The sequence below is a fragment of the Acanthochromis polyacanthus genome, chromosome 21 (assembly GCF_021347895.1).
Source record: "Acanthochromis polyacanthus isolate Apoly-LR-REF ecotype Palm Island chromosome 21, KAUST_Apoly_ChrSc, whole genome shotgun sequence".
Classification (NCBI taxonomy): domain Eukaryota; kingdom Metazoa; phylum Chordata; class Actinopteri; family Pomacentridae; genus Acanthochromis; species Acanthochromis polyacanthus.
This window is the reverse complement of record NC_067133.1, coordinates 10348765-10367228: the sequence shown is the minus strand read 5'-3', so window position 1 is coordinate 10367228 and position 18464 is coordinate 10348765. Positions and strand designations below refer to the sequence as shown.

The window sequence follows — 18464 nt, the reverse complement described above, 5'->3', positions numbered from 1 at the left end:
TTTTGATGTTAACTCAATTCATAAATGTTTCCAGCTCCAAAAATCCTGAAGATTTAGTGAAAACCAGTTTTGCATGGTTCAGAGTGGAAGCTAGACCTTTCAGTTTACAGTAACAGCTGACAGACTGCAGCCATAAATGAATGAAAGCTCATTTCTCCCCCTAGTGGACAGAATACCGTCGTGTCTGTTAAAAACCAGTCAACAAACAACACAAAGCTTTAATTTAAATAAAAGCAAACTGAAAACATCATAACATTCTTTTAATTAAAAAAAAACGTTTCTTTTTCTAATTTGAGAACAAATACCAACGTTTTTGCAACGTGTGAACGCAAGGGGGTATAGCTCAGTGGTAGAGCATTTGACTGCAGATCAAGAGGTCTCCGGTTCAAATCCGGATGCCCCCTGATATTCGTTTTCGTTTTTACATTTGTAGAATTTTGTAAATAGTGTCGCTGTCGTTGCTGGAATCGTTCTAACCGCTATTGGTACCATATTTTACCTCGGAAGAAACACACCCGCTTCACAGATTTATGCTCCATTGTTCAAACAACAAACAGGAAATAACATTACAGCGAAATAGCAGCAGCTAAAGCAGGAAATAAGCAGAATAAACATTCATTAGAGTTTTTAAAAGGAAGTCAGCACGTAGAAGGTGACAGGACACAAAAAAACAAATCAGAACACAGGGGTTCAGCATAAGGATATGCCTAAATATATTACATAAATACATATGTGTAGTCTAAAATATATATACATATCGCAAAAATGCCAGTAAAATGAACTCACAGGTGGTTTCTGGGTAATGTGTGGGACATACAACCATATTAAATCCGGACATGAGTTTATGTTAGAGAAAAATAATAGAAAAGTTGATTATATCATAATATTTTTGATTCATTTATTTACCTAGCAAGCTAAATTATGAAACTTAGGATTCTACCATATTATTCACTGGGATATATATTAGGATAAATATATAATAATTACTTGACCAACCTTAGTAGTAAAGCTAAAGCTATACAATATTTTATCACATAAATTTACCTAACAAATTTGAATTTAAAGGTTAAGATATAAAATTATTATGCACTATATAAATTTATCTGAGTAATTTAAATATTACAGCTAAGACACTACAATATTAGATAAAATTTCTCATTTAAGTATTAAAAAATATTATTACAATTTTAAATATTGCATACATTTTTCGACTAACCTAAATATTAAGGTTAAAACCCTACATTTTGTTATACATATCTACCAAACAAATTTAAATATTGAGGTTAAGAATTATATTATAAAAATATTATAGTTATTACTCTTTAATGTTAGTTAAAATACAAATTAACCTGTCTGATTTAAATATCAAGATTAAGAGTCTACAATATGAGACAAGCATGCAAGAAACAGGAAAATATACAAAAAACAATAATACAAATAACTTTTCTGTCATTATTGTGACTGCAGGTATAAACCAGCTGCAGGAGAGACAACACACACACACAACATGACTTGAAATAATAACGTTTATTTAAAAAATTACACTTTACATATGTACACTTAAATATCATCCTTAGCAGCTAGCTCCTTTTCCAGTGCAGGACGTTGCTGTAATATACAGTATATAATCTGAGAGCTGTTATTTTAGGAAGAATAAATTATTTAACACATTGAGGTCAATAAAAAAAACTTGTTCGCTGGCATGAAACAGAATTTTTAAGAAGTAGAGGCCACGGTTTGTGCTTAAAGACTCATGTGGAAAAGTTTGCTCCAATGAAACTGGTGAGGTTTTACAATCTGTTGATGTTAAGAACGAAAGTCTGAAGTTTGAGGAAACAGTCAAAGGCCAAAATGAGATCATGATGGAAGGTTTCTGTGAAATCACGACATGAGTCTGCTAAATTAAGGCGCTTTAGTATTATGAATCTATTGTCATCTATTATCTACTAGTTATCCAGATGTTTAATCATTCAAGTTTAGTTTGTACAGGTCTAGAAATACATTTTAATCATCATAGCTTCATTATCTCCTGTAAAATCTTGCAGAAGCAGAGTGGAATCTGGAATTACAGGTTTTACTGACACATTTGCACCTCGACACACACACTTCTGGCAAACTTTCTTCATAAACACAAGGCAAGGAAGAATTTCTTTACATTCAGTTCATCATCCAGAGTTCAGACGAGGAGCAGCTCCTTACAGACTCTCCCAGCTGAGTAAGACGCCGTGAGTGTCGCGAGGCCAGGTCTGGGTCTGACACGTCATGTTCACAGTCTTAAAACCGCTGCAGATAATCCTGACATGAGACGGCGGCTCGGTTTGAGGAAGTTTGATGGACTTGGAGGTTGACTCAGTTGGCAACAACTCGTGATCTCATCCAGTCCAGACTTGCAGGAAGCCTGTAGGGAGAAACCATGCAGACGTTCAGTGTTTTCAGTGTTTGATGGGTTGATAATTAGCAGGATTGACGCGTGAAAGAGAAAGCAAGGTGTGTTTGGACTCACCCTTCTCCTGTCAGGGCGCAGCAGGCCTGGACGTGCCAAGAGTGCGTGGTGATGGTGTCGAGAGTGAGGCACTGTGAGATCTCCGCCGCCGTCATTGAGCCTTTCACGTCCTGTTTGTTGGCCATAATGAGAACAGCGGCGTTCTGCAACTCCTGCATCAAAACAAGACGAAAACAAGGCCGTTGAATTCACTTACAGTCACTTAATTACTGAAATATTTCCACTTGAACTCGCGGAACATTTACCAACACACGTATGCTGACTCACACGGTTTTTTAAGACTTCCTTGTCACGTTGTGTCATGGGTTCGTAAGCTGGTTTCACATCTCTTGTGCAATTACTGAAAGTGTGTCTCCAACATGAAACCACGAATACCAGACACAGGAGGGTTTCACAGAACAACAAAACGCCTTTACGTCAATCGGACATTATTAAATATTCTATATTTGATTTATAAAGCAAGTTATTTTAACCCTCCCAAAACCTATTTGTCACCTGAGAGTAGGTGCTTTAAAAAGCTTTGCTTTGAAAGTATAACTCCTTAATCAACGGAAGAAGTTAAAGCTGCTAATCGACTAATCGGTCAGTTGTTTGGTCTTGAAAATGACAAATAATGTCAATCAGAGTTCCCCAAACCTATAGATGATAAAAGTCTTGTTAAGGTCTTCAATTAACTGTCACATAGGAATAAAGAAACTAGAAAATAATCCCATTTAGACTCTTTTGAACTGGTTAATTGATTATTAAATCAATCAGACATGAATTATTGCGGCTCTAGTTGTCAGTCAACACCTTAGATCTACTAATAAAACTATTTTATAGTGTGCTAGCAGCCATTTGTTGACTGGTTTTATTATGTTTGCAGATGCTGCACAGAAAAAGGTTGTAAAAAAGACACTTTTTAAATTAAAGTGTAGAAGATTTGGGATGAATTATACCTCGTATGCGAGCATCCGGTGCAGCTCATCTTTGGTGACAGTCAGACGTTCGCGGTCGGTGCTGTCCACAACCAGGATGACAATCTGAAAACACAATAGTAATCACATTAACAATAATAATAATGATGACAATAATGATAATCATGAAAATAATGACAATCATGATGATCATTATAATAGTGAGAATAACTTAAGCTGCTTAGCACAAATGAAAGTACTGTACAACAAAACTAATATCCAGTTAGATAAATAATGAAAAAAAATCAATATTTTCAGAAGGAAAAGTACCTTCCAGTCAATAAACATTCTATTTATTGTGAAAAAAATTACCCAAAAAGCGTAAATATTGGGGTTAAGACCTTATAATTTTATTTAGGGTGTAAATTTACACGTTTAATTAACATGTTAGGGATTAAAACCCTGCAAAAGTGATATAAAACATGACTTTACCTGACAATAATGCATATTAAACCCAACATCCTACAATTTTTATTGAATATGGAGAATAATTCAAATAACATAAGACCTTATGGGGTGATAAATTACCAGACTTAACCTGAATAATATAAATATAAAGGCTAAGACTCTGCTGTATTATTAAATATGGAGATTAACCAGACATATTGAGGTTTGACTTACAAAACTGGCCATAACATGCAAGTTATCAGAGACTTTAGACACAAGACGAGTGATGTAACGCAGTGTAAATGATTATCTACAGCACCGAGTACTTTATCAACACAAGAAGCCAATGTGTGCAATGTCTAGGAAGAGACTTTGTGGTGTTTCAGTGAATGCAAGACCAATAACTCGGACAAAAGCACCTGTACAAGTTGCTTTGGTTTGTTTTTTCTTCATAAAATGTGTCTTAAGCTCACCTCCGTGTTGCAGAAGTACGAGTACCAACTGGCTCGAAGGCTCTCCTGCCCTCCGATGTCCCAAACCAAGAAGTGGGTGTTTCGGACTGTGATCTCCTCCACATTGCTGCCAATGGTCGGCGACGTGTGGACGGCTTCTTTTGTCAGGCTGGATGTGTGGGAAGGTGGAAAAACACACATTTTTAATTAAGACAAAAGTGTTAACCGCAGACAAAAGGCTCAGAAATCAGTGAAATCACTCACAACTGGTAGAGGATGGTGGTTTTTCCTGCGTTGTCCAAACCCAGCACGATGACTTTGTGCTCTATAGGAAAGATAAACATGTTCAACTCAGTTGTTTCAGTTTTAAACGGTTCAAACTGGTTCATCTACTCTGAGTTCTTATCTTTAGTTGCATAATTTGAGCATCACCAGAGAAAAGTACACAGATAAGATAAAGAAGGTACAGAGCTGAGAGGTGCTCGACAGAATATCTTATCCATAGAGATGATTTCAGTCAAGTTTTCTGTATATTTTTGGCAGAAAGTAACACTGAAATTAAATTAAACAAAGTGCCTTGCAGTACAGTGTTTAAACATCACAGTGATTTTGTGAGAAAATGTAAAAAAAAGAAAAAAATCATCGAGTTTTCCCCCACTTTGGTTAAACTACAGATAATAATTTGCAAAATAACAGAAAGAAAACTTTAATTTGGATATTAATCATAAAAAATTAGGACCAAATAAAAGAAAAATGTTGAGAAACATGTAATATTACAAATGATCATTTGTTCTTATATAGCATTTGACTGTAAAATGACAGTATTTTTAGTGTAATACAATATATAACTTCTTTCACAAATATTTTACATCAAAGAATATATTTGTATTAAGGATTAAATAATTTTTTTAACTGTTATTTTTCAGCTTCTTTCCTGATCTGTTAAATTACAGATAACAATGCGCAAAATCACCAAAAAATAAATAAAAATGTGCACATTAATTATAAGAAATTGGACAAAACTGTAAATAATGCAGCCAAAATAATAATAATAATAATAATAATAATAATAATAACAACAATATATTAATCTGTATTTTAAAAAAGAGGACTCTTTTACAACATTTGACTACAAAATTAAACTTCTTTTGTATTTGAAATACCAAAAGAAAAAAAATCTATGGATATTTGCTGTTATTTTGAAGAAAATATATATATTAAGATTCAAGGCATTTTTACTGTATTGAAATCGGGAAGAAAAGGCTATTTTACATATGTTTGTTGTTGTTTGATAGAAAAAAATATGTATTTCTAAATTGGTGAATAACTTTTAAAACTGTCATTTTATAGTTTTTCCTTGTTTTGGAAAGTTACAGGTATCTAGCAAAAACACCCAAAAATAGTACAAAATAAAGACAAAAATAAAAAAAACAACAGAACCTAGCTATACATAATGTCCACATCAAATGTTTTTATTCATACAAACAGTATTTTGTTCTTTGTCAGTGTACAACAACAAAGTTAAACTGTTTTCCTGTGTTTAAATCAGCTAAAAATGTCATTATTCTAGAGATATTTGCTGTTTTTGTCACTGCTTTTACAGTTTTTGAACGTTCCTTTTAATTCAGTGAAGTTATTTGCCTAATTATTAACATCTCTAAGGATAAAAACACTTTGACAGATAGCTAAATAAGAAGAAGAAAACAGCTGATAAAGAGAAAAGTACAGCAGCATGTTTACCTTTGTCCCCGAACACAGCCAGCATCTTGGTCAGAAGGAATCCCATTTCGGCAGGTGTTTCTGTGATTTCAGAGAAGATTAATCCAGAAAAAAGACGTTTGTTGGAGAGAAACCAGCAGCTGACTGTCAGACTGAGTCTGTTCCTTCTTCTCATATCAGTTTCTGAGTGGTTGGTGGGCGGAGCTTCACTGGTTTCAGCCTCAGACAAAGAACATAGTAACGATGCATTCAGGTACGTCTGGAAATATCTCAGTTAAGGAAGGCAGTAGCTGCAATATCTGAATATATATATATGTACATTTTCAGTTGAGTTCATAGAGATTATTCTGGTTACCAAGATGCTGGCTGTGTTCAGGGACAGAGGTAAATCTGCTGTGCTTTTCTCTTTATCAGCTGTTTTCTTCTTATCATATAAGTATCTGTCAGAGTATTTTTTTATCCTCAAAGATGTTAAATATGTGACACATAACTCAAGTGAAGTTAAAAAAAAAACTTTCAAAAACTGTAAAAATAGTGAATAATGTAGACCTGGTTTATTTTTTTTATTTATTGTATTTTATTTATTTATATATTTTACAAATATTATGTCTAAATGTTCTGTTTTAATTACATTTCCAACAAACAGCAATTTAACCGAGTTACAAATGACCATAAAATGTACCTGAATGTAACATCATTTCTCTCTTAGGTCATTAAATCTCGGACGTCAGAGTTTCTCCGGCAGCCCCTGAAGGCGTCTCACAGCTGAGGCGGCTGCTTTGTCACACCGACGACTGATGACGCAGCTGCTGACACGCACATGTTCCGTCCGTATATGGAAACGGGAAGTAAAATGGGCAACTTCCTGTTGTCGTTGGGCAGGAACTTTATTATGAGCCAACAGAAAGCAAAAGCAGTCAGAAAATAGAATCCCCGGGATTTCCACAGAGCACTCCAGGTATTTTCCGAGGATTTACCACTTCACTTAAAAATATATGACCTATCATGGGACTTCTTGTAAGTTCTGTTATTTACAAAAGTGTCTAGTTGCAAATTAAAGGCCTCATAAAACTGATTTTTTAAAAGTCCAACCTGTAAGGAGCTTCATAATAAGATATTTAATATTAACCAAGTCTGGAATTTACACCAAATACTCCAAGTAGTTTGTTTTATTGCAAACCTTTTCTATTTTGTACAGTTTTAATAGTGTTTTAAGATATGACTGCCAGATTTTGTAAATCGCTCTAGAAATGACCAACAATTTAATAAATCAACATATTGTGAAGAGAAGAAGAAATATATTTGTTTATGTCACAGCAGTCAAATCATTGTTTATACAGCACACTTAAAACAACTGTTGAGCTAGAGTGCTCTCCAATAGATAAAAAAAAAAGTTACAGGTTTACCTAATAAGTTTAAATATTAAGGTTAAGACTTTACAGAATGATGGTTTAATTTACTAACTTAAAAATTATGGTCTGAGACCCCATAATATTATATGAAATACTGATTTACAGATCTATTTTAGATATTAATATCAAGATCCTGCAATATTATTATTCTGCCAAGGAACGCAGTGGAGTTATGTGATGATTGGCATATGTTTGTCCGTCTGTTTGTTTGTGTGCAACATTATTAGAAAACAAACTGACGGATTTGGATGAAATTTTCAGGTTCGCTCAGAAATGACACAAGGACCAAGAGATTAGATTTCGGCAGTGATGCAGTTTATAGTCTGGATTCATACATTTCTTAGTTATTTCTGTATCATTGGGAGATAGTGGCATGGCGACACTGTAACTATGACAACAAGTGAACGGGACATCAACTGCCTGCTGATGATCGAACGATTGCAATCCTACAACAAATCGACCGCTGCAGATTTATTGGGACTTATCCATCGGAAATGATACAAGGAACAATTGATTAAACTGTGGGGGTGTTTCTGAGTCCCATCAATTCCTGCTGCCCGCTACATATTTAGGTCACACAATTCAGGATCTGTGCATAGTGTACACATGCATAACACACATCTGTGCTCAGTGCAACGTCATTTTTTATTAAAAGCAGGAGTGATATGACGACTGAGCACACTTGGCAGAGTACTGGGCTCTCTGAGAGCTTTTCTTATTACATACATTTACCAGACTAATTTATATACAGGTTAAGACACTGCAATGTCATTATAGAAAAATGTACCTCAAAAATTTTAAGTTTAAGGTAAAGAGCCTAAAATATTATTTATTCTACAAATTTTTGTGACTAACTAAAAAACTTTTTTTTCTTCATAAATTTACTTGACGAGCTTAAATATTAAGTTTAAGACCCTACAATATGATTTATTACACCAATATTTTTTATAAAATTTACTAATTGACAATCTTTAAAATTAACATAAATTTACCAGGCAAATTTAAATATTACTTTAAAATTACTGTTAAAAAAATATTTATTGTGCAAATTTACCTCTTTTAAACATATTGAAATATTTTTTATTCCATGAATTCAGCCAGATGATTTAAATATTAAGACAATCCATTGTTATATAAAATACAAATTTACCTGACAAATTTCCACATTAATGTTAAAACCCTACATTATTCACTCTATACATTTATCTGACTAATTAGAAGTATATATTTTAAAATTTGTAATTATTTAAATGTACCTGAGTAGTTGAAACACTAAGGTGAAGACTCTACAATAATATTTGTATCTAAATTTACCTGATTAATTCAAATATTAAGGTTGAGAACTTACAGTAATATATACTGTATCAAATTACAAATAATTTTAAGATCACATTTTAGGAAACCTCATGAAATCTAAAGATTCCAGTAACATGCAGCTTGTTGTTCTTCAGCTATATGAATAATAACTGACTGCAGGACTTTTACTTCTAATAAAGCACTTTTAGATTGTCCCACTGATACTTTCTACTCAAGAAAAATTAAACAAATATGTGCTCAGTGACCTTTTTCAGTTTGTTTGAGGCTAAACTCATCTTCACCTTCAGTATCTCTGCAGCGATGCTCACGTTTCAGACAGAAACCAGCCTCTTGTTTTTTCCTGCTCTGCAGAGCAGCAGTGATTAGACAAGAGCTCTAGATGTGTAAAAACCACATCCTGGAACGAGCTGTACCTTCAAACTTCATTATTTAACCCATCATGTTTCCTCACTGGGCTGTAATCAGATGTTCTGAAATTTCAGAGGTGTGTTTAGGACGACAAATTCCAGACTTCATTTCCTGAAGGATGGTGTTACCGTGAAGGAATGTTGTTCTGTCAAGAGTCTTTGTTTTTCAGGTGAACATGAAATGACGACAAAAGAAGACTCAAGTTTTGCTGAATAAAGATAAGCTTCCATTGTGTCCTGAAGTTCCTAGTGTGCACTGTAAAACATTAAGAATAATCTAAAGGAATTTAGTCAAAGCAACTCATCTTTTGTTGATGGTAAATGTGAGTTTTTCCTCATTTCTAGCTAATTGAAAAACACTTTAGCACGAGTTTGCCATGAATTGAATGAATGAACAGTTTTAATTTCTGCAAACTCATGAAATTTTGGTTCATAAGAAATAAAACTAGCAGTTAATCAGATTTCCCATCATGCATTTCTTGTAGAATTTGAGAAAACAGACGTGGTGTAAATTTGGACAAGGTCTTTCTTTTCGTATTTCTCGAAAACAAAAGGTTGCCAGCCAGTTTTACACTTTCACAACTCAAAAAATGACTTTAAGTTAATTAAAGGTGCAGATAACTCAGTTTTTTAAGGCAGCAGGAGACCTCTTGTTTCTAAACTGAATAAACTTAAAATGATTTCCAGAAAAGAAAAAAAAACAGCAGCTTTACTAGTGAATATCAAGTTAACACGAGTACATTCAGCATCTTTGGAATCCGTGCTTCTTACTGAACCATTTAAAGCGACACAATGCCATTTTTTGTCATTAAATTTTTAATTAAAATACGAATTTATCCACAGATTAAAAATGAAAGGCAGAAAAAGCAAAATGTAGCTACAATCAGGCACCAATGATACATGTTATTTCATAATTTTTAACAATTGCGATAACGCAACAATAACATTATTTACCGATCATTATTTAATATTTATTTATTCAGCTGAAGACAGGGTGGAAATGCCGCGGCGGCCCACCAAAGACATTCATGGATTCTCCATTATAGATAAACCAGAGTAAAGACCAAAAAGCTGATCCTAGAACCCCCCTCCCCGCTTTGATACTCCTTTCACTACCTCACAAAGAACCGAAGATTTTAAAAAACAAAAAGGAGATTGCAAATGTTCACAGGAAAGAAAAAAACGACACTAATGCAGTCAGAAATCAAGAGTTAGAAGAGAGTGGTATCTAATATCAGACAAGCTAAGCTGTTGGGGTGGAATCTGGGAACCACACACACGAGTACTTTTAATACAACCATCAGCCCTGACGAGAAAGAAAAAAAAACCCTAAATAACAGACGACGAAGCAAAGAAAAGGAGACAGGCGGCACGCTGGGACTCACAAAGACACAAAGAAATGGTATGAAAACGAGTGTAACGAGAGTTAAGACGTCCCACCGTGGCAGCTGGTGGACATGGCTTGGCGAGACATTCCGGCACTTGTGATTGGAGTTTTTTTTTCTTGAAATAACGGTGCGACTATAAGGCAGGACGCTTCATTCACACGAAAACTCAAAAAAAACTACCAAAAATAAACAAACAGACGACAGGTGAATACTGCAGGTGAACTCAGCACCCGAGAAAGAAGAAGGAGATGGGGTCGGACATGAGCCAGGTTCAGGGAGGAAGTAAACATCTTTGGAGTGTTTTCTTTGCCAACGTTGATAAATTTTGTTTTAAATATGGCAACTTCTCCACCAGCTTTCTTTTTTCTTTTCTTTTTAAGGTCTGGGTGATAACAGAGTGGAGGTGAGAGATTTCTGGATCTCAGTTCTAGGAGGAAAAACCCTGAAAGAAGCTAAAAGCAGTGATTAAGAGAAACCCTGACGCTGTTCACACATGGGGACGGCGACGTTAGACCCTGTTTAAGACTGCAGAGGACGGACATGACGGTTTCTACCAGCCTTCACTTCACTCTACAACTGGAGGATTCACAATTACTGTCCTCGTGCTGTCAGTAGAGAAATCCATGATATTCATGCAGTATTAACATAGGAAACAAAAAGAAACAGACCAATAGTAGTTTTTCTAAACATAAAGAAATTGCAAGAAGATGGCATCTGGCAGTTGATGGATTTCTTTACATTGTACTGGGATGTAAACAGGTTTTTTGTTGGCCTGACCGGCGTGGCCCCGAACCTCCCCGTCTGTCCTCAGTCTGCCACCGGGTTCAGCGGATGTAGACATCCCTCCCCCAGTCGTCCTGGTTCTTGTTGCGGCTCATGTTGGCGCCCGTCTCCACCGGTTCCTGGCAGTAACGCTCCCTCAGCTTGGCCCGACCGTGCGGCTGTGTCTGGCTCGGCATCGGGGGGTGGTTGAGGTTCTCCTGGTCCGGCTCGGCGCCCTCGTCCTCCCAGGAGGCCTGTCTGCCGTGGTGCTGCGCCAGGTGAAGGCGGCTCCCTCCGCCGCCTCGGTAGGGCTCCGGCTCCTCATACGGGTCGGTCTCAATGTCCATGCAGGAGTCCCCGGCCTCGGTGTAGGCCGAGTCCCGGCTGCCCTGGGTCTCTGAGTCGAAGGTGTCCTGCCGGGACAGCCCTCGGCCGCTGCCTCCTCTCAGCTGACCGCGGGACGAGCGCAGGTACGTCTGCTGCTGGTGCTGCTGCTGACGTTTCCCGTCCAGGTCGGTCTGGTAGTCGTGCAGCGTGCCGCTACCGCCGCACTCCGTCAGAGGCCCTTCACGCTTCTGCTCGCCGTGCACCATGTACGGCCCCTGCAGCGAGCCGCCGCCGCCATGCAACACCACAACCATGCAGAGACACAAACAGCAGACCGTCAGCGGTTAGTTCAGCAAACAGGACAAACAAAACAGACTCAAGTCTACAAGCTTTCACACGTTCCAGGTTTGCACGGTGCAAACACTAACTCACACTGAAAAGTTCCACAATGCAGCAGACACACACACTAGTTGTTACTCAAGTTAGTAAAAGCATATTAGTTCTGCTAAGTTCTGCATTCAGGTTCGAATAATGTTTGAAAAATAATGTTTAAAGAACGTTTTCAGGGTATTTACCAATTGAAATAATGTTCCTTCAAGGTTGAGAGTGAACTAAGAGAGAACATTAAGAGGATGTTTGGAGGAACTAGTCAGATGACAAAAAATATACTGATAAGGCCTCTAAGGTTTACCCAAAATACACTTTTTAAAGTTTTTTTTTAGTGAATTATCAGAAAACAGAAACACATTCAATGATTGTTTCTGTGACTCCACAGCTGTAGAAATCTGTAATTTATCTCACTGTCAACAGCAGCAGATTGCCTTTGTACTGATTCTGTTTAAAAAAAATGGCTTCAACAGCTGCAGTGACCAACTAAATCAGAAATAAAGTTGCCGATTAACTCTATCAGAATCAGCGGATTATTCATTTACAATAACTTTAGTATATTTAATGATTTTTTACCTTCATACTGTATGCTATTCATAGCATGAAAGTAAAACATTGCATGACAGAACATTCAGAGGATGTTTGGGGAATGCTGTCAGATTATGATGACAAAAGAAGAACATCCTCAGACCAACATTCAAAACGTGGTGAAAGGCCTCAGAAGACAGAACATGGTTTCATGAAACATTCCTGTCATTTGGTGGGACATTTTGCCTGCAACAGTCTCAGGATGTTGCTCAGGAGAAGGTTCTTGACGCAACACTTAGGAGATGTTTTAAGCATCTTGAGGGAACTTTTTCTTGCTTATAAGAAAAACATTAAAGAAAACTTTGCATTGAAAGCATTAAAAGAACTTAGCAGAACTTTCTCACAACGTTATTAGAACAAAAACATTCTAGTCGGGATGGAACCTTCCTGCAAACACACCCAGTGGGTTTCTACTGTTACTAGAGCGCCATCTGCTGGCAGTCTGAGCTCACAGCAGAACCAAGCAGCAACACGTCTAAGACTAGAAAATGAAGAAGCTCAAATCTGAAGCAGTTTTACATGAATTAAGAAACACCGGCAGGTTCGTCGTGCAGCTCTGCAATGTTTACATGTAAAAACTGTGCAACACCGTCTTAAACATAAACCCGACCTGACAGCATGCGACTCATTACAGCTGGTGAGCAGCCACTAGCCAACACAAACCCAACTGATTAGTGTTTTGCCGCCACACTTGTGATAAATTGATTAAAGTGGACAGAGTGTTAGCAACAGCCTCCACCAAACCGAGCGTTTCTATTTGAAGAGGCGGACATGACTTGCTGTTTTCAGGGGCGGTGCCATGGCAACACGGAGGAGGACAGCGAACTGGATTCAGCCTCCCAGAAGAAGAAGAAGAAAAAAAGTGCAGGAGAGAAAAAAAAACAGGAGGCCACGGAGCTAAAGAGGGCAGGGTGGGGGCAGCGGATATTATTTTACTCTTGATTACAGCGAAATGGAAGCAGCCTCGGGGGGGGGGGGGGGGGGGGGGGGCAGAGGTGACTTATGGGTTATTCCTCGAGTCCAGTGTGCTTCACAGTTTTGAACAGAAGGAAAGACTACGTTGTGTTACTGTAGGTGTTCATGAGTGGGCTCACTGTGTGTCCTGCATAGGTGTGCTTGTGTTTCTATATACAGCATAAACAGGGACTGAATCCTCCTTCAGGGCTGCTGAGTTTCCCCCCCTGGGCTTCAGAGGGCGTGCTCTTCCTCTTTCCCCTCGCCGGCTACGGCACCGTCCATGTCGGGCCACAGATCCATGTTTCTGCGCAGGGAGGTGAGCACCTGTACCTGCAGGTTGGAGACGGGCTCGGGGGAGGCGGCCAGCGCTGCCGTGGCCATGGTGCGGTTCAGCAGTGGGTTGGGAGGGTTGCTGCTCGGCGGGTGCGTCGCCTTCCAGTAGGCCTCCAGGTAGTCGGCCAGATGCTCGCAGGCGTCCTCCAGCTGGTTCTCGTCCAGGATGATGTCAAACAGTTCCTGTACGACAACAACACCGCTATTTGTTCATTGACAGAACCAAAATTATTGTATTTTCTTTCTGTTATGGTTCTGAAGGCATGTTATCTTTAAAAAAATGCCAAAACTACACCATTTATCAAAGCCAGAATAAGTAAAAATAGAAAAAAAATCTGTGGATTTTTTAAAAACTTTCTGCTGGTCCTTCACCTAAAGATGTTTGACTTCTGGTTTCATCTGTGAACTTAGCCAAAGTCTCAACCTGAAGACACACTAGCAGGTTAGAAAGGCATGTTATCGTTAAAGACATTGCCTAAATTACACTATTTATTAAAGCTCCTTGAACTACTCATGCGTGAGTCTCATTTTCTTTGGGAGAAGCAACCACATCAAAGCTTAAAATCATCGTATTAAATAAAAAGCCTGTTATTCTACATGCTCCATTTAAAATTTTGCCGTTCATCAGATTTGGTAAAAAAAAAAAAAAAAAAAAAAAAACACAAAACAAAAAGAAGTCATGACTGACTCAGCTATAATTAACAGTCAAGTTATACTGAATATTTGTGCTTGTTCTGATCACAAATAACTTTTATTGGTTCAGCTGGGACAAAAAATCTGGGATTTTTTTCACTGAACTGCAGGCTGTTTAAACAGAGCAGACAGCGTACAAGTGTGGAAATATTATTATATTAAATTATAATTATTTACAGCATTCTAACTGTGTCATACTGCACATAAGACACTTTTGAGTTGTCTCTACTTCTGGCCGTAGTGCCGTTTCCATAAAGGTACAAGATTTTATATTGCAGTTAAAAATGAGTCAATGCTGACAAAAAATACGACAGGAGCAAGCAAAAAAAAAAAACTGCTAAGAGAAACTACTTGTTGGGGTGGAGAGGGTTAAGAAACAGACCTGCCAGTTGTTTCATCACAAAAAAAGTCAAGTCCAAACTCACAGGTGGGCACTGAGCCAGCTTGTCTGCTGCAACCATCTGCACATTTAGGTGTTTGGCCTGAGACTTCCCCCTGGACTTAATGAGCCTCTGGAGAACCTGCATGGAGTCACCGAAACAACACTTAGAAATACATCAAATTAACTGCAAGACAAGAGGCATGAAAGATCGCTTTATTGCTCTCAGGTCGTACCTTGGGCGAGGCTATTTTGATATAGACAATGATGGGAGCCAGGGAGGTCTTGGCCAGCTGAGAGGGATGGTTGATGGTGTCTGCATCCAGAGCGACCAGCTGCAGGGTTCGGGCCAGCTCGAAAATACGCTCTATCTCGCTCTGCACCTCAGCTGAAGGCCCAGAAAAAAGATAGGACGCATAAATACAGCCAGACAGCACAACAATGACACTTTCCTCCTCTAGCAGACTGCATATCAGCTTCACTCTGCCCACCGACATGTTAGTACTTACTCATGCATGTCGAGGTTTTAGATCAAAAACAGAAAATTAAAAGCGAATGAATTAGATCGGACCACAGTTAAAAGTTCCATTTATGCACGGCTAAATGGAAACACTGCAGCATCCTCATTCTGTTCGCCGCCTCCCGACATTTAACGTTTTTTTCCTTTTCTTTTTTCCTTTTACTTGCAAGTTGCGAAGGAGGGAGGCACTTAAGAATGAGATGCCTGTGGAGTAACTTACAATAAGGGCACAATTTCTCACCATGTAACTAAAACAGAAAAAAAACAAAAAAAAACGACGGCGACGACAATAAAAGCATCCTCATTAAACAAATGAAGTGGAACATTAGTTTTTGTTAGCGCTAACAGGCACGACAGTAATTATTCTATCAGGTGAACCACTCGAGTCTGTGCTTTGTTTTCATTGTCCCTGAACAGCAGACGGTTGTTTAGCATTTCCAGCACAGTTCCCTCCCATTTTTACCCCTTTTATCAGACTGTTGACGTGTAAGGAGGGAGATTAGAAACTGAAAAGCAGACTGTTTCCCCGGCTGTCTGGTCAAACCTCAGCGCCTCCGAGGTGTTCGTGCTGCCAACCCAGCGGCAGACAGAGATAACAGGGGTAAAGGCAATCTGCAGAGAGATGAGGCCTGCACACATTTCAGCAGCCTCTGGAGGGGCTGCAGGATGAAGAATTAAAGCTGGAGGGCCATTGCAGAACGATAAGGAACGTGAACTTTCAGTGGCAGCAGAGGCTTCCATTAACCTCAACAAAGACTTGTTCAAGTTTGGATTTGACTGCAGAGAGACGAGTTTAATATGGAGGTTCAGCTTTATTGGGTGCAATCGTCGGGTGTGATTGCAGGCACGTCGTATGCGAAGATAACATCATGGGTCCCTATAAAAAGATTACATTGAAGAGCAGCAGATTACCTGTAATTGAGCTATTTCATCAAAAGCACTTTATTCCACATGGCAGGTTCAGCTTCTTTGGGTGCAATTGTCGGGTGTGATTGCAGGCAGATTGTATATGAGGATAACATCATTGGTTATTTAAAAAGAAATACACCATTAACACTAATCAGATTCTGCAAAAAAGGAGAAATGTATGCACCTTGTTGCAGGAGTTTAAATTTGTGTTCATTATAGTGACTGAAACTACAGTAGGAAAACTACAAGTCTCGGTTAAATATTTTGATCTTTTTATTTTGGGGTGAATCCACTGAACTGCAAACCCACCAGCAGGCTATCTTCTAGCTAATTAGATTACGCATAAACAAATCTATACTCCTTGATGCAGTCAGTTAAATTTGTGCCTCTTACAATTCTTTAAACTAGCAAAAAGTACTTAAAAATTGGGTGCAAACACAGAGTGTGATTGCAGGCAGATAGTATGTAGGGATAACATTATGGGACATTTTTTTAAAAATACACCACTTTAACTAAATTCTGCACATAAGAGAGAAATCTTTGCTTGGTCAGGGAGCAGTTAAAGTTTAAGTCTTATAATCATAAAAACTAGGAAAATGTACCTAAAAAATCTGGGTGCAATCAGTGGGTGTGATTGCAGACAGATAGTATGTAGGAATAACATCATGGGTCATTTTCAAAAAATACACCATTAAGGCTGACTAAATTCTGCACATAAAGAAATCATTCTTCTTAAGGCAGCAGTTTAAATTTGTGCTTGTCATAATCATTAAATTAGGAAAGCATACATAAAAAAATCTGGGTGCAATCGGCGGGCGTGATTGCGGGCAGATAGTATGTAGAGATTGCATTATGGGTTGCATTTTCAAAAAAAAAAAAAAAAAACTTAACACTAGCTAAATTCTGCACATAATAAAGACATATATGGTCCTTGAAGCAGCAGTTTAAATTTGTGCTAGTTACAATCATTAAAAGATGTGGGTGCAATCGGCAGGTGTGATTACAGGCAGATACTATGCAGAGACAACAACGTGGGTCTTTATTTTTTTTAAATGCAGCATTAACAGAAACCAAGATTTTGCAAACCTACACCCCCTGTCAAAAGTTTTGAGACGGGTTTTCATTCATTTGAATGAGTGTATGTTCCTTGATGTAGCAGTTTGAACTGTGCTTGTTATAATTGTTAAAACTAGATAAAAGTACTTAAAAAATTTGGGTGCAATCACTGGGTGTGATTGCAGGCAGATAGTATGTGAAGATAAAATCATGGGTCACAACATAAAGATGAAGCTGTAGAGCAGCTACCAGCCGCAATGCCGCCGCCCTCCCACGGATCTCTTGCAGCTCGGGGTTTTCGTAATTGTTTTTCTTTTGTTAGACTACAGGCTGTCAACACAGAAGCATGAGGAACAGAGAAAGTGACGGCAGGCAGACAGGCAGACGATGTATGAGCAGATGATGAATATAGTTAGAAGAAAAGTAGGAAAGGAGGAGGAGGAGGAAGAGACGCTTGGTTTGTTTTGTTTGCGAGAGGAGAGCATACGTACCCAGTACGTCTGAATCAAAGACAGTGGAGGAGGAGGATGGGAGATAAACGGGGGAGGATGGGTGAAGGAGGGGAGACAGGATGAAGAGAAAGAGGAGGATCAGACTCAGGAAATCAGAGCAGCAACAGAAGGGAATAAACTGACACTTTCAGGTCTCTAGATGATGCACAATGATGACGCTTTGTACCTCTGTATCACCTGTAACTTGGAGCTACACTGTAAAAAATATCTGTAGCTTCAGACTTTTCCTGCATCTTTGAAATGCATGAAAATGTCAATAAAATCAGAAAAATAAGCTTTGAATTTACATGTCTAATGTAAAATATCAGAAATACTAAGATCTATTAAAGATACAATAGTCATAATGGTGATTTTACATGTTTTTTCAAAGATAAATTAAATCATTTTACAGGTGGATACAGTTTTTTAGATCAAAGATATGTCAAATATGCAAAAATGTTTTGCTGTATTTAAATCATCAAAAATATTATTTTACCATTATTTTCCACTATTTTTGGCAT

General features: G+C 37.9%; 2 protein-coding genes and 1 non-coding gene across 5 annotated transcripts in view; 1 reads left to right on the top strand and 2 right to left on the bottom strand.

Moving 5' to 3' along the window:
- Positions 1 to 332: 332 nt before the first annotated feature.
- trnac-gca (transfer RNA cysteine (anticodon GCA)) lies at positions 333 to 404 on the top strand. The gene has a single exon. It is a non-coding gene; the product is annotated as a tRNA-Cys (tRNA).
- A 1104-nt stretch (positions 405 to 1508) lies between these two features.
- On the bottom strand, positions 1509 to 6206 carry LOC110957512 (ADP-ribosylation factor-like protein 5C). The gene is made up of 6 exons (XM_022203567.2): positions 6039 to 6206; positions 4563 to 4623; positions 4320 to 4467; positions 3442 to 3525; positions 2504 to 2655; positions 1509 to 2398 (listed from the first exon to the last, which is right to left on the bottom strand). Exons 1-6 carry the CDS (start codon positions 6190 to 6192, stop codon positions 2350 to 2352), a joined length of 648 nt encoding a protein of 215 aa, XP_022059259.2. The 5' UTR covers positions 6193 to 6206; the 3' UTR covers positions 1509 to 2349.
- A 3329-nt stretch (positions 6207 to 9535) lies between these two features.
- cacnb1 (calcium channel, voltage-dependent, beta 1 subunit) overlaps positions 9536 to 18464 on the bottom strand; it is a 56524-nt gene continuing 47595 nt past the window's right edge. For 2 of the 3 annotated variants that reach the window (XM_022203564.2, XM_051941021.1), the window contains 4 exons: positions 15204 to 15355; positions 15014 to 15109; positions 13893 to 14078; positions 9536 to 11905 (listed from right to left, as the gene is read on the bottom strand). In XM_022203564.2, coding sequence (XP_022059256.1) covers positions 11366 to 11905; positions 13893 to 14078; positions 15014 to 15109; positions 15204 to 15355 — 974 coding nt within the window. In that variant the 3' untranslated portion in view covers positions 9536 to 11365. Of the gene's footprint in view, positions 11906 to 11941; positions 14079 to 15013; positions 15110 to 15203; positions 15356 to 18464 lie in introns of those variants that run through there. The other variant, XM_022203565.2, reaches the window with a different exon arrangement.

What these genes read in the sequence shown, in the direction of transcription:
- LOC110957512 (XM_022203567.2), bottom strand. Translation starts at nt 6,192, where the DNA reads ATGAGAAGAAGGAACAGACTCAGTCTGACAGTCAGCTGCTGGTTTCTC. An exon ending in ACCACCATCCTCTACCAGTT is followed by an intron (nt 4,468 to 4,562) that starts GTGAGTGATTTC and finishes CCACACATCCAG; the next exon opens with CCTGACAAAAGAAGCCGTCC. An exon ending in CGTACTTCTGCAACACGGAG is followed by an intron (nt 3,526 to 4,319) that starts GTGAGCTTAAGA and finishes TTGTGTTTTCAG; the next exon opens with ATTGTCATCCTGGTTGTGGA.